Genomic DNA, 14153 nt, shown 5'->3' on the forward strand with positions numbered 1-14153 from the left:
TGCTCTAGTTATGTATTATCCGGATTCAGGACCACCTCAAGTTCCAAGGGAAAGGATGAGGGGTCCAAAGCATTTTTCTTCTGTTGTGGAATCCAGAGCAGACATCTTGATGTTTTCTCCATTCAGTCGTTGAATTGGGTCTTGATGCTCTCGCTGTGATGCTCATGGCCATCAAGAAGCAGAAAAATGCACCTTAATTTGCTGGAGAGAAGCAAAACACGGGCACAATCACAAGTTCAGAATCTACCTGCAACTGACTTCCAGTTGAATCAACAAACGACAGCAGCAAGCTTTATGAAAAGCTGTATACTGTACTACTTAATCGAAACGGAAATTTGCTTATCAAGAGAAAGTCTGACACTGAACATTGGTAAATTCTCTGGGCGAAAATTGTAGCTCTGCCCCAACCTTTTTAGATTAACATATCCGCAAAATTGTAACTGGTATAACCTCTTCCCGATGTACTTACATAATAACAGCAAGAGTTTCATCTCAAAGCACTCAAGGCTTGATCACCCTGCATACAACAAAAAAGACTACACTATAATCCTGTCTCAGGAATCTCTCAAGATACCACTGTCATCGCGCGCCATGGAAATCTCTGAACAAACACTAATATAACTTGTTGATCATTTCCAGCCATAGCTCTCGGATCTGCCATCTTCCTCCTCGCCGCTGACCGTCACCGATGAGGCAGCTACGCCTGAGCTTGAGAAGTTTAGGGGCCCCGGAGGTGATCCCCCTGACTGGGAGCTGCTCTGCTCCTGAGTTATCCAGAGCCCTCCCATGAGCACGATCGGCCGGTTGGCTGCCGGAGATCCTGGCGCCCTTCGGTTGTGCAGACGGTATTTCTGAACAATAAGAAAAACAATACGTACAGGATTCACATTAGTGTCAATGCAAATTACGTACTAAAAGCCAGTAATAAATTCCATCATTAGTACATGGACAGAAGTTTGTGAAAGATAGTGGTGAATTGCTCACCTGGAGATGGCTCTTCACTTCATCATTGGTCAGGCCATCCACCTTCATCAGCTCCCTGATTTGCTTTGGAGTAGCAACTGCAATCATGCCAAGGATAACAACCATGTAAGCACTCAATAATTTGATGCTTATGCCTCGATGAAATTAGTTATAATTGCTATTATATGTAGTGGGTGTACGGGATATTATATCTAGAAATGGCAGGAAATTTCTGTGGTTTATTTGTGAAGCTCTCACCTTGGGGACCACCGAGTTGGTGCAGGGCAGTGACGAACTGGAGGTGCAGCTCCGGCGACCAGCACCGCCGCGCCTTCCTCGCTTGCTGCTGCTGCTGCTGTGCTGTCTGCTGCGACTGCGCCTGGAGGCTTAGGGAAGGGGCAGCCGGTGCCAGGGCGGCTGCAGCCCTCGCCGCTTCTTGCGCGAATCCAACAAGCTGGCGGCGGCTTTCTTCAGCGCCGCCGGTAGCAGCAGCCGGAGAGGTCTTGATCGGTGCCGGCGACAGAAACGGCAGATCCGGCATCCGCACAGCCTTGTCATCCTTCCTCAAACTCGGCGGCGCGAACGCCGGCGCGCCGGAGCCCACGGCCTTGGACGGCAAGCCAGCGCCGTCGCGAGATTCCGGCTCCGACGACCTCCTCCTCTCATCCTGCTTCTGCAATCGTAAAAAGGCGCAAACTTTCAGAACCCAAAACACAATAAAACCACACGATTTAATGATCAATGCTTCACGACAACAAGCAAGCACGCGGGCAACCAACTGAATCGCCGGATCCTACCTCGGAAGCATCGTCCCCCCGGACGGAATCGCCGGTCCAGAGCTGCGCGGTGCTCATCCAGTTGCTCTTGTCGCCTGCGCCGGCGTCCTCCCTGTCCTCTCCTCGATCGCCGCCTCTCTTCTTCTCCTCCACCTCCTTCTTCATCACATCAATCACTGCGCAAGCAACCAAACCACGTCAAGAAAGACTCCCCAAAAAGAAGAAAACAACAAAGGGATAATACTAGTAGCTACTACGGAGTACTAGCGAAAGCAAGCTAGCAAGAGGTTTCTCTCTCACCGTCGGCGAGGAGGCGCGCGCAGAGGGGGAGCTCGCGCCGGAACACCTCGATCTTGCTCTTCTCCTCCTCCAGCCTCCGGATACAGTCGTCCATGGCGGCCGCCGGCGCTTCCCTGACCCGCCCCAGGCTCTTGGCCGCGAACATCTTCAAATCCAGGCTCAAATCTGCGCCCATGCCGATCTCTCCTACGTCCAGACCCATCGATTTTACACCGGAGCTCTCGCTCTCGCTCTCCAAACGGAATCTTTACTGACTTGTTGCAAGAGAAAGTATGAGGTGGATGTGAACTGGAGGGAGGAGGTGGGTGAATGGGGACGTTTATATAGAGGAGGAGAAGCATTCGGGAGGGAGGAGAATCTCGAGAGTGTGCGAGGATGAGACGAGGGCGATTTTTCACGTCACCTACAGATAGCTACAATGGACGTTAGTTTCCGCCAAGGCCCTTGGGTTTTACGGCTTTTAAGCTTTAGCCCGCTTTCCTATGCATGCCAACAAATTGAAAATGTGTCTTGCACATATACCTGTCCAAACCTCGGGCCGAGCCGGGCTTCGGGCCGGGCCTAGCCAAGCCCGAGGCAAAAAACCTAGGCCCAGGCCCGGCATGGACCGGCCATCAGGCCTGGTTTTTGGCCCAAGCCCGGCCCGAATGCGTAAAAGCTCGTCAGGCCTCGGATCGGGCCTCTTCAGAAAAGCGCATAAACGACGGGCCCGGCCCGGCCATTGGGCTCAAAATCTAGGCCCGAGCCCGGCCTGGGACCTGCGTCGGGCCGGGACGGGTCGGGCTTCCCATGGCTAGGACTACTTGCACACACTTTTTTGTGTGTGTGCGTGTTGTACACACTTTCAACCAGATTAAGTTTGTATGATTGGAGTCAGAGGGAAGATGCAAAACGCCTTTTTCTTCAGGGTGTTAAAAGAAATAAAATATGCGGTCGTATTAACTGGAAATGTTTAGTTTTGGAAGCAATTAATCGTTGGCGTCAAATATGTGTTTATCTTATCAAGGTAGTATATCGGTCAGGTACGATAGACAGCGGGGATGTGCACACAAATTACGAATTTAATTGTATGTGTATTCGTTCTATATTCTGGATTTGTATTAGCTGGATATATTGATTTGTCTAGATATGCATGCATACGCGGCGCTGAGGTTACATAATAGGTTCGTATTGATTGTCTCGTAAAAGCGCGTGGTTGGTTTCCTTTTCTTTAATTTTTGCGGTTGGTCATTATAATTTTCGTTCGTTTTATCTTTAGAATTTAGTTTTTATACAATTTTATGCTTCTTCGGAACATAGTGTGTTGCGCTCATGGGTCAAGTTCGTTATTTGTTGTTATATTAGTTTTGCAACTTGTAACACTCTAACCAACATTGACTTATCGTGCAAAAATATGACATAAACTGCTCTCTAAACCGTCTTCATTTCAATTTTCTATACATGTCTAACTTGGTGATCATGTTTGGTTGGTGGCCACCCGGTTGTGAAGTTTTCAACAACAAGAATAGGTAAAAGTATGGCATGCCTTATATAAATAGTTGTCACATATGGTCATGAGGTATTTTCTTGTGAAAAATGTATGCCTCGTATTTGGCCATAGAAAGTGTATTCTGCCGCACAACCTAGTAGAATATACGCATATCACGTCCATATAAAAAGTAGTACTTGACAACTATGAAAGTAATAAAGAAACATCAAACACAACAGTAATCCCAAAGTCGAATTTAGAGACACAATTTGTGAGAAGATATGAATTGCCCCCCTTTGATCTGTGTCTCATTAGAGTGGTGACATCATTTCACAATGGCATATGCATGGGGTTTTTGAAATATCCAGCCATGAGATATCCTTTTCTAGGAAACACCTCCAGATATGCATCACCCGGCCTGTAGGATAGTTAGCATGATATATGGTGTCATTCCCATTAATAATTTTAGCCATTGCTAGCATAAACTAAAATGCAGAATATGTTATCATCTACAACGGACTATAGGACACTCTAAAATAAACTGAAAGTTGAATCAGTATTAACTTTTAATATTTGAAATAAGTTTGGGTATACCCTATGAATATTTGATGAAGCAGCATAAATCGTTAGCACTTGCGTAAAATAATATACATATTTAGTTGCACACATATTCGTTCTCAAACGCTAGCACTTGAATACAAGAATATACCCTATGGATATTTGATGAAGGGGCATTTCAATTGTGACAGATAGACCTCTAAGAAGAAAGAAAGTTATGCGATGGTATTAATTGGATATGTTGAGTTTTGGTATCAATTAATCGTAAGCGCCAAATACGAGTGTATCTTATCAAGGTAGTATATCGGCCAGATACAATACACAAGGGTACTATGTACATAAATTACAAATTTAATTGCATACGTATTCATTCAATATTTTGGATTTGTATTAGCTGGATATATTGATTTGTCTGGATATGCATGTGTACGTGGCACTGAGGTTACATGATAAGTTCATATTCATTATCTCGTAAAAGTGCGTCATTAATTTTCTTTTCTTTAATTTTTGCGGTTGGTCAATATAATTTTCTTTTGTTTTATCTTTTGAATTTAGCTTTTGTAGAATTTTCATTCTCTCGTAAAAGCGCGGCGATTTTCTTTCGCCATTTTAGTCTCACTGATGAGAGTCTAGGCATGTTTGGTTGGTTGTCACCCTGTTTTGGAGTTTTCAACAACCAGAATAGGTAAAAGTATGGCATGCCTTATATAAATAGTTGTCACACATGGTCATGAGGTATTTTCTTGTGAAAAATGTATACCTCATATTTGAACACAGAAAGTGTATCTACCGCACAAGTAGTAGAATATACACATATCACGTCCATCTAAAAACTAGCACTTGACAACTATGAAAGTAATAAAGAAACATCAAGCACAACAGTAATCCCAAAGTCGAATTTAGAGACCCAAACCGTGAGAAGATATGAATCGCCCCACTTTGATCTTTATCTCATTAGAGTGGTGACACCATTTCACAATGGAATATGCATGGGGTTTTTGAAATATCCAGCCACAAGATATTCCTTTTTAGGAAACACCTCCAAATATGCATCACCCGGCCGTAGGATAGCTAGCATGCTATATGGTGTCATTCCCACTACTAATTGCCATTGCTAGCTTGAAGTAAAATGCTGAATATGTTATCATCTATAACTGACTATAAAACACTCTAATATAAGCTAAAAGTTGAATAATTATTAATTTTTAATATTATAACTAAATTTAAATATACCCTATGAATATTTGATGAAGCAACATCTCAATCGTTAGCACAAAAGAATAAATATATTTAATTGCATACGTATTCGTTCTCAATCGCTAGCACTTGTGTAAAAGAATATACTCTATGAATATTTGATGAAGCAGCATCTCAATCGTAACAGATAGATCTCAGAGAAAGAAAAATATGTGGTAGTATTAATTGGATGTTGAGTTTTGGTATCAATTAATCGTAAGCACCAAATGCAAGTGTATCTTATCAAGGTAGTATATCGGTCAGATATGATAGGCAAGGGTGATTTGTACGTAAATTGCAAATTTAATTGCATATATATTCGTTCTATATTCTGAATTTGTATTAGCTGGATATACTGATTGTCTGAATATGCATGCGTTCGCGGCGCTGGTGTTAGATAATAAGTTCGTATTCATTACCTCGCAAAAGCGCGTAGTTGATGTCCTTTTCTTTAATTTTTGAGGTTGGTCAATGTAATTTTGTTTTGTCTTACCTTTTGAATTTAGCTTTTGTACAATTTTCATTGTCTCGTAAAAGCGCGTCATTGATTTTCTTTCACCATTTTAGTCTCATCGGTGAGAGTCTAGGCATGCTTGGTTGGTTGTCACACGGTTCTGAAGTAAAAGTACCGCATGCCTTATATAAATAGTTGTCACACATGGTCATGAGGTATTTTCTTGTGAAAAATGTGTACCTCGTATTTGGCCACAAAACGTGTATCTACCACACAACCTATTCTTGTAAAAAATGTATACCTTGTATTTGGCTATAGAAAGTGTATCTACCGCACAACCTATGCTTTTGAAAAATGTATACCTCGTATTTGGTCATAGAAAGTGAATTTACCGCACAACCTAGTAGAATATATGCATATCATGTCCATGTGAAAAGTAGCACTTGACAACTATGGAAATAAAGTAACTTCAAGGACAACATCAACTTCATAGTTAAATTTAGAGATCCAATCCGTGAGAAGATATGAATTGCCACATTTCATCTTTGTCTCATTAGAGTAGTGACATCATTTTACAATGGCATATGCATGGGTTTTTTGGAATATCCAGCCACAAGATATCATTTTCTAGGAAACACCTCCATATATGCTTCATCCGACCCGTAGGATAGCTGGCATGCTATATAGTGTCATTGCTAGCTTAAAGTAAAAATGCAGAATATGTTATCATAGACTATAACCTACCGAATCAGTATTAACTTTCAATATTGGAACTAAGTTTAGGTATACCCTATACGAATATTTGATGAAGTAGCATCTCAATCGTTAGCACTTGCGTAGGAGAGTGGAGAAATTAATTTAATACAACTCCCAGCTGTCCTGCTCTTTTGTGTTCATCCCAAATTTTGAAAGCCAACAGCAAAATCTTTACAATAAAAAGAAAGAATATTGTGGATTAGTGGAGGATATGCCATGGACGGCTGGCGATTCAGATTCCGATGCCTTTCTGTTGAATCCAATACCAAGATGTCTCTATTGGAATATATATTTTCTCGAAAGAGAAAGTGAAAGGCCAGAGATAGAAAGAGTGGGGATTACCAGTGGAAATGTTCTCCATTATTTTTTACGAGATGCCTTTGCTGGACCTGTACAGAAGGATTGCTGGTGGCCGGGAATATACCGTGAAATGGCATTCATGTCATTTGTGCACAGGATGAGGGGTAGTTTGGGGTTTGTCTCCGGGTGAGTGACAGATTATGCGCGCTCGGCTCGCCACGTACGTACCTGTCTAGGGCGAAGATAAGAGAGAAGACAGCAGCTTGACCCGTTTCGTGCATCATCTCGTGTACCAGTACTGCACTGCTAGCAAATAGGCCCGTCACGCTACATGCAACCGTAGACCCGTGGACTTTAATTTCTCTTACGTTTTTCGCGTGGCCAAATTGAAGCAAATAATCGATCATCAAGCACCGAATGTGTATGACTTGCAATTATGGGAGCTGGGGATGGTATGATCTACCCGTAGTGTAGAGTAGATCTGACGCACGGCAAGATTATCTCTCTGCATCGGCATCGGTGGGGCTAGCTATATTTCCCTGTGTTGAATGGTGGTTGACCTATCTTGCAGCCAAAATGTGTACAAGTCTGTAATGCATGCCCACAAAGCGTCGTACCTTCGTACGGCGTAGTATACACTAGGAGTATATGTCAAAATGCACACGTATGTCAAGTAATCTTTTAGATAGGCTGTATGATATACGGCTCTCGTCTGCAAGTGATCGACTACACGCATGGCATGCGCACGAGCCAGTTTGTTGCGAATAGATGAGTGATCCCTTGCCTTGCCTTGTACGATGAGATAAGATATACTCCACGCAGGCCTTGGCTCTAGCTATTTTAGCCATATATATACGGTATAGTAATACACATTTGTACAGAGAAAGTACAAGAACCATCCCGTACGTTTATCCCGTGCGTTCCAATCTTGTGATGAGATATGCGTGCATCGTCGTGCAAGTTACATGAAGTCAATTGATATTATGTATGGTAGATGTTGGGCGATTCGCAGAGGGAAAACTCTGACTTTGTACAAGTCAAGGGTCGTTTCCGATCTTTGCTATCTAAATGGACTGGAAATATATTGATTTGTTAATGTGCATGTGCGCTTTTTTATCGCTAGCTTCAACAGTGTACGGGGTGCGTGTGACTCGGAGAGAGAAACGTGTGGGTGTGGGTGTGGGTGTGGGTGTGGGTGTGGGCGTCGGTTTGCAAGAGGACAAGACGGGCCCCAAGATTCCGTTCCGTTGGGGAGAGAGAGAAAGCGGAGTGAGGAGAAGCGACGCCGTCGTCTCTCTCGCGCGCGCGGGTGGGGCTGTGCCCACGCGGACGCGGTCGGGCTCCTGCGTACACCAACGCCGCGTCGGTGGCCCCAAATGGAAACGTCCTCTTCCTTTCCTCCTTTTTCTTTATTGTGCTCTCGTGGGTGTGGATGGAATCGGTTCGGTTCGCCGCATCGCCTGCGGTGGGCCCAGCCATTTGTCTTTTCTTATCTTCTGCTACCGGCAGGGGATGGCCTCTTCTCTGCTTATCCACTGCCTCCCATTTTGCTTGATACTCCCTCCTTTTCGCTTCAAAGGGCTCTTCTAAAAAAATATCATATTTTCATTATGTTAGACGGGCTGTAATGAAAGTATCATAGGTAGTGTCATGAATGTCAACCATCCAATTTCGATGAGCTGACATAGATAAAATTAAATAAAGAAAGAAATTGGTCGCCGACCGACAGGGTTACATCAGAAATACTTGGAAGAGTAGGAGCAGAATAGCCTCTTCCCCTCCCCTCTCGCGCGGTGACCGTGAGGGCAAACCCTAGCGTCGGCAGGCGAGCCCCCTTCCCCTGCCCTCTTCTCGCCGCCGCCAGGCAAAGCCCGGTCGGCGTCGGCGGCGGTAGGGCATCTCCTCCCCACGCGCGGTGTTGGCAGGCGCGGGCGTCTGCATCGAGCGGTGGCGGCGCGCTGGCGACGGGGCGTGATGGCGCGATGGTGGGCGGCACGGGGGTGAGCGGCACTGCCTGCTGCTCCCGTTGGCGCCTGGTCGAGGCGCGGAGGCTGCGCGGGGCCGCCGGTCTGGCTCGGCTAGATCTCCTGAGCTGTGCGGGCACCGCCGGGGCTACCGTCGGCGGGTGGTCCGGTGTTGCTACGCTCGGGCGGCGGCCACAGGCTGAGGCGGATTCGCTCTCTTCTCCCCAGAGCGGAGGCGCGTCGAGGTGGCGTCTCGAGAGTTGCGGCTGATGTGTTGTGGCGTCCCGGCGGAGGCGCAACTGTCCCTGGCCGTGAGGGCGGCGGAGATGTGGCGGGTGGATGCAGGTGTTGGTCTCCCTCGACCAGGGGCTACGGTGGATGCGCCTACTAGGCGGCGTGGTGGTCTGCGGATGGTGGCGCGGCGGCATTCGGTTCCCCTCTCCACGGTGATGGCCAAGGTGGCAGCTTTGCCCCCCACTTCCAGTTTGCTGAGCTCCGGAAATGATGGACATGGCCAAGGAGAAATCCGGCGTGGCTACGACTGCGGGTAACGGCGATGCTCATGGGCACCGTCTCCTCCATGGAGGAGTTATCATGGCCATGTCCATCCACTCTTCTGACACCGGAGGAAACTCTAGGTTCGGTTCATCGGGCAGGCAGCGGCGGCGTATCGGGGCCGTCCCCTTCTTGGAGGCGCTGCCTAGGTGCTTGGGGTGCCGGCCCGTGATGCAGCTGCTGGGTTGCCTCGCTCGCCCCGGCGGTGTGGCTTGGGGTGGAGGGTTGTCATGTGTGGGATGTTGCTGTGGGCATGAGCATCTGGGGCGCGATGTACTCCATCATTGATGCCTCATCGGCGACGTCTTCTTCGAGTCAGGCTAGCTCTCACTGTCCACTGGACGATCTTCTAGGCACCATCTGTAGAGAGTGCATTGATCTAGTTTGGTTAGGTGGTTTGTCGTGCTATGAGGTGTTTGATATCGGGGGACACGGCCTGTGTGCTCTGTGCCGTACTTTGCGCCATTGTTTGGCTTGAGTTTGGGCAAGGGGGTTAGTTACCGATGTTGTCATGGTGATTATGGGTGTTAACCTCTCGGGGTGGCACATTGCCGAAAGGCGTTGTATCAGCCGTATTGGTTCTTCTTCCATGAATATATGATACACATGCTTGTGCGTATTTGAGAAAAATAATAATTGAGTATTATATCATGATACCGTACTACCCCCGTCCTGGTTTATTAGTCCCCTTCGCATTTTGTGCGAAATTTTGACCTTAGATTTAACTACTCCCTCCTTCCCGGTTTATAGGGCTTATCTCAAAAATTTCGGTTTCCCGTTTTATAAGTGTCAATTTGATTGTTCCCCATCACATGCTCAGATTTCAAGGTGCATTAATTCATTGCATGCAAGGATTATGAGAAACTTGACAAATGCATGTAATTCATGCATGCATTGGTAAACACAATTCTTTGAGGAAAACGAGCGCATTAATTGAGTGCTTTTACAAACCACGAAAATTATTCCACCACCCATCTTCTACCTTGGTTGGTGAGATTTTTGAATTGAGCCTTATAAACCGGAAAGGAGGTTGTAACAAAATATTAGTGCATGTAACCAAAAATAATATCATTGGAAACTATTTTCAAATTTTGAATCTAAGGATATAATTTTTGGTCACATGCATTGTTATTTCCTTAGTTAAATGTATGGTCAAAACTTGGCACAAAATACTAAGGGGACCAATAAGCCAGGATGGAGGTAGTATCATATTAAATGATGTGCTACTATGTGTCTTGCATGACAATAAATGAAGTCATTTGTGATACCAACATATGATAATGTGCATTACGGATGTAGTAACATATACTAGTATCATGATATGATAGTAGTATATGATACTCCCCACTACGACCAATCTTTACAGTGCTTTAAGGGGGTGTTTGGTTCAGGGACTTTTTAGTCCCAGACTAGAAAAAAGTTCCTAAAAGTCCCTAGGAACCAAACGGGAGGGACTTTTTCTACAGGGACTAGAAAAAGACTCTACTAGAGAGTCTTTTTTGATTAGTCCCTGAGACTAGAAAAAGTCCTAGGACTTCTGAACCAAACACCCCCTAAGTCTCACGCCGCATTTAATTCATAGAGATACGAGAAAGGAAATTAGTGGTCATGCATGCCATGCAAGTTCAACGAGAGGAAGGGTCCTACACTTATTGCTTCGGGAATTGAATATGTGGGAAATATTTCATTGGGCGGTTTAGTATCCATAAAACTCATGTCATCCACTCATAATCTACCTTGGTTGATGAGATTTCGGATTTGAACCCTCTAAGCCGGAAAAGAGGGAGTATTATTCTTCTTTTTCAGTTTTCCACAATTACTATTTTTCGACAAAGGGTGAATTTTATTAGCTCAAATTGGAGCATCAAGAAGATACATAACACAATGATGACACATCTGGCCTCTTCATAGTTAGGATGCACTCAGCTCACCAACTCAACAGACGTGAAAAAACACCGACAATAAACAAAGTCATATAAGACCAAAGTTATGCTAGAATGCACTCAGCTCACCAACTCAACACACGTGAAGAAACGCCGACAATAAACAAAGTCATGTAAGACCAAATTTATGCGAAGGCAGAGAAAAATGAAAAAAAAGAAACCCTAAAGCGACCGGATTTGTGATCTGCAAACTACAATAATGACCATATCCGTGGTACATATATTTGGTCATGGAATCAAGCCCTTATAAGTACATATATTGTTGTTCTGTATGCAATGACAACGCAACGGACCATACTAGGACACTCTCGGTGATGAATTCATCAATCGCTGACAATTGTATACCAGCAAGCGTTGGCCACAACACACACGACTTATTAGCAGAAATTGTCTGTGTTATTATGGGTCTTCGCACACATTTCTGATTAGGAACTTGTTTGCCGCATATCACACACATCTTGTTAAGTTGAATCGTTTCTGTTGTGTTGCCTAATCAAAAACAGTTCATCCAAGTGAACTGTATGTCGTATATCGCACACACCTTGATCTGGGTGACTGTTTCTGTTGCGTTCCCTGCAGGAAATATGCCCTGGAGGCAATAATGAAATTGTTATTTTATATTTCCTTATGTCATGATAAATGTTTATTATTCATGCTAGAATTGTATTAACCAAAAACTTGATACATGTGTGGATATATAGACAAAACACCGTCTCCCTAGTAAGCCTCTACTAGACTAGCTCGTTAATCAAAGATGGTTAAGTTTCCTAACCATAGACATGTGTTGTCATTTGATGAACGGGATCACATCATTCGGAGAATGATGTGATGGACAAGACCCATCTGTTAGCTTAGCATTATGATCGTTCAGTTTTATTGCTATTGCTTTCTTCATGTCATATACATATTCCTTTGACTATGAGATTATGCAACTCCCGAATACCGGAGGAGTACCTTGTGTGCTATCAAATGTCACAACGTAACTGGGTGATTATAAAGATGCTCTATAGGTATCTACGAAGGTGTTTGTTGGATTGGCATAGATCGAGATTAGGATTTGTCACTCCGAGTATCGGAGAGGTATCTCTGGGCCCTCTTGGTAATGCACATCATAAGAAGCCTTGCAAGCAAATTGAATAACGAGTTAGTTGCGGGATGATGTATTACATAACGAGTAAAGAGACTTGCCGGTAACGAGATTGAACTAGGTATGAAGATACCGACGATCGAATCACGGGCAAGTAACATACCGATGACAAAGGGAATAATGTATGTTGTCATAACGGTTCGACCGATAAAGATCTTCGTAGAATATGTAGGAGCCAATACGAGCGTCCAGGTTCCGCTATTGGTTATTGATCGGAGAGGTGTCTCGGTCATGTCTACATAGTTCTTAAACCCGTAGGGTCCGCACGCTTAACGTTCGATGACGATTTAGTATTATATGAGTTATGTGATTTGGTGACTAAATGTTGTTCGGAGTCCCGAATAAGATCGCGGACATGACGAGGAGTCTCGAAATGGTTGAGAGGTAAAGATTGATATATAGGATGATAGTATTCAGACACCAGAAGTGTTTCCGATAGTATCGGGTATTTATCGAAGTACCAGGGGGGGTTACCGGAACCCCCGGGGGAATAATGGGCCTTATGGGCCATAAGAGGGGAGCACACCAGCCCACAAGGGGTGGCATGTCCCCCCTTTAGGCAGGAGGCCGAATAGGAGAAGGAAGGGGGGGTTCGGCCCCCCTTTCCTTCCTCCCTTCCCTCTTCCCTTTTCCCCCTTCCGGTAATAAGGAAGGGGGGCGAATTGGGATAGGACCCCAAGTAGGATTCCTCCTACTTGGGGCACCCCATGGCTGCTCCCCTCCCCCTCCCACCTATATATACATGGGGAGGGGGCGCCTAGAACACACACCAACAATTGTTAGCCGTGTGCGGCGCCCCCCTCCACAATTTACGCCTCCGATCATATCTTCGTAGTGCTTAGGCAAAGCCCTGCGCGGATCACTTCACCATCACCGTCACCACGCCGTCATGCTGACGGAACTCATCTTCTTCATCGACACCTTTGCTAGATCCAGAGGACGAGGGATGTCATCGAGATGAACGTGTGCAGAACTCGGAGGTGCCGTACGTTCGGTGCTTGATCGGTCGGATCTAGAAGAAGTTCGACTACATCAACCGTGTTGTCAAACGCTTCCGCTTTCGGTCTACGAGGCTACGTGGACACACTCTCCCCCTCTCATTGCTATGCATCTCCTAGATAGATCTTGCGTGAGCGTAGGAATTTTTCTTTGAAATTGCATGCTACGTTCCCCAACAGTGGCATCCGAGCCAGGTCTATGCGTAGATGATATGCACGAGTAGAACACAAAGAGTTGTGGGCGGTGATCGTCATACTACTTACCCCCAATGTCTTATTTTGATTCAGCGGTATTGTTGGATGAAGCAGCCCGGACCAACCTTACATGACCACGTTCATGAGACCGGTTCCACCGACAGACATGCAACTAGTTTTGCATAAAGGTGGCTGGCGGGTGTCTGTTTCTCCTACTTTAGTTGAATCAAATTTGACTGCGGCCGGTCCTTGTTGAAGGTTAAAACAACAAACTTGATAAATCACCGTTGTGGTTTTGATGCGTAGGTAAGAACGGATCTTGATAGAAGCTCGTAGCAGCCACGTAAAACTTGCAACAACAAAGTAGATGATGTCTAACTTGTTTTTGCAGGGCATGCTGTTATGTGATATGGTCAAGACATGATGTGATATACGTTATTGTATGCGATGATCATGTTTTGTAAAAGTTATCGGCAACCGGTAGGAGCCTTATGGTTGTCTCTTTATTGTATGAAATGCAAACGCCATGTAATTTCTTTA

The 14153-nt window shown here is 45.1% G+C and overlaps 1 protein-coding gene across 1 annotated transcript; it reads right to left on the reverse strand.

Moving 5' to 3' along the window:
• Window positions 1-375: 375 nt before the first annotated feature.
• Window positions 376-2346, reverse strand: LOC123052916 (myb family transcription factor EFM). Its single transcript, XM_044476282.1, has 5 exons — window positions 2040-2346; window positions 1761-1915; window positions 1222-1636; window positions 985-1061; window positions 376-851 (listed from the first exon to the last, which is right to left on the reverse strand). The coding sequence occupies exons 1-5, from the start codon at window positions 2239-2241 to the stop codon at window positions 630-632; spliced, it is 1071 nt and encodes a 356-aa protein (XP_044332217.1). The 5' UTR covers window positions 2242-2346; the 3' UTR covers window positions 376-629.
• Window positions 2347-14153: the final 11807 nt, after the last annotated feature.

Source organism: Triticum aestivum, chromosome 2D (genome assembly GCF_018294505.1).
Source record: "Triticum aestivum cultivar Chinese Spring chromosome 2D, IWGSC CS RefSeq v2.1, whole genome shotgun sequence".
NCBI classification, from domain to species: Eukaryota; Viridiplantae; Streptophyta; class Magnoliopsida; order Poales; family Poaceae; genus Triticum; species Triticum aestivum.

What these genes read in the sequence shown, in the direction of transcription:
- LOC123052916 (XM_044476282.1), bottom strand. Translation starts at nt 2,241, where the DNA reads ATGGGTCTGGACGTAGGAGAGATCGGCATGGGCGCAGATTTGAGCCTG. An exon ending in GGGGGGACGATGCTTCCGAG is followed by an intron (nt 1,637 to 1,760) that starts GTAGGATCCGGC and finishes TTACGATTGCAG; the next exon opens with AAGCAGGATGAGAGGAGGAG. An exon ending in AAGTGAAGAGCCATCTCCAG is followed by an intron (nt 852 to 984) that starts GTGAGCAATTCA and finishes CTTATTGTTCAG; the next exon opens with AAATACCGTCTGCACAACCG.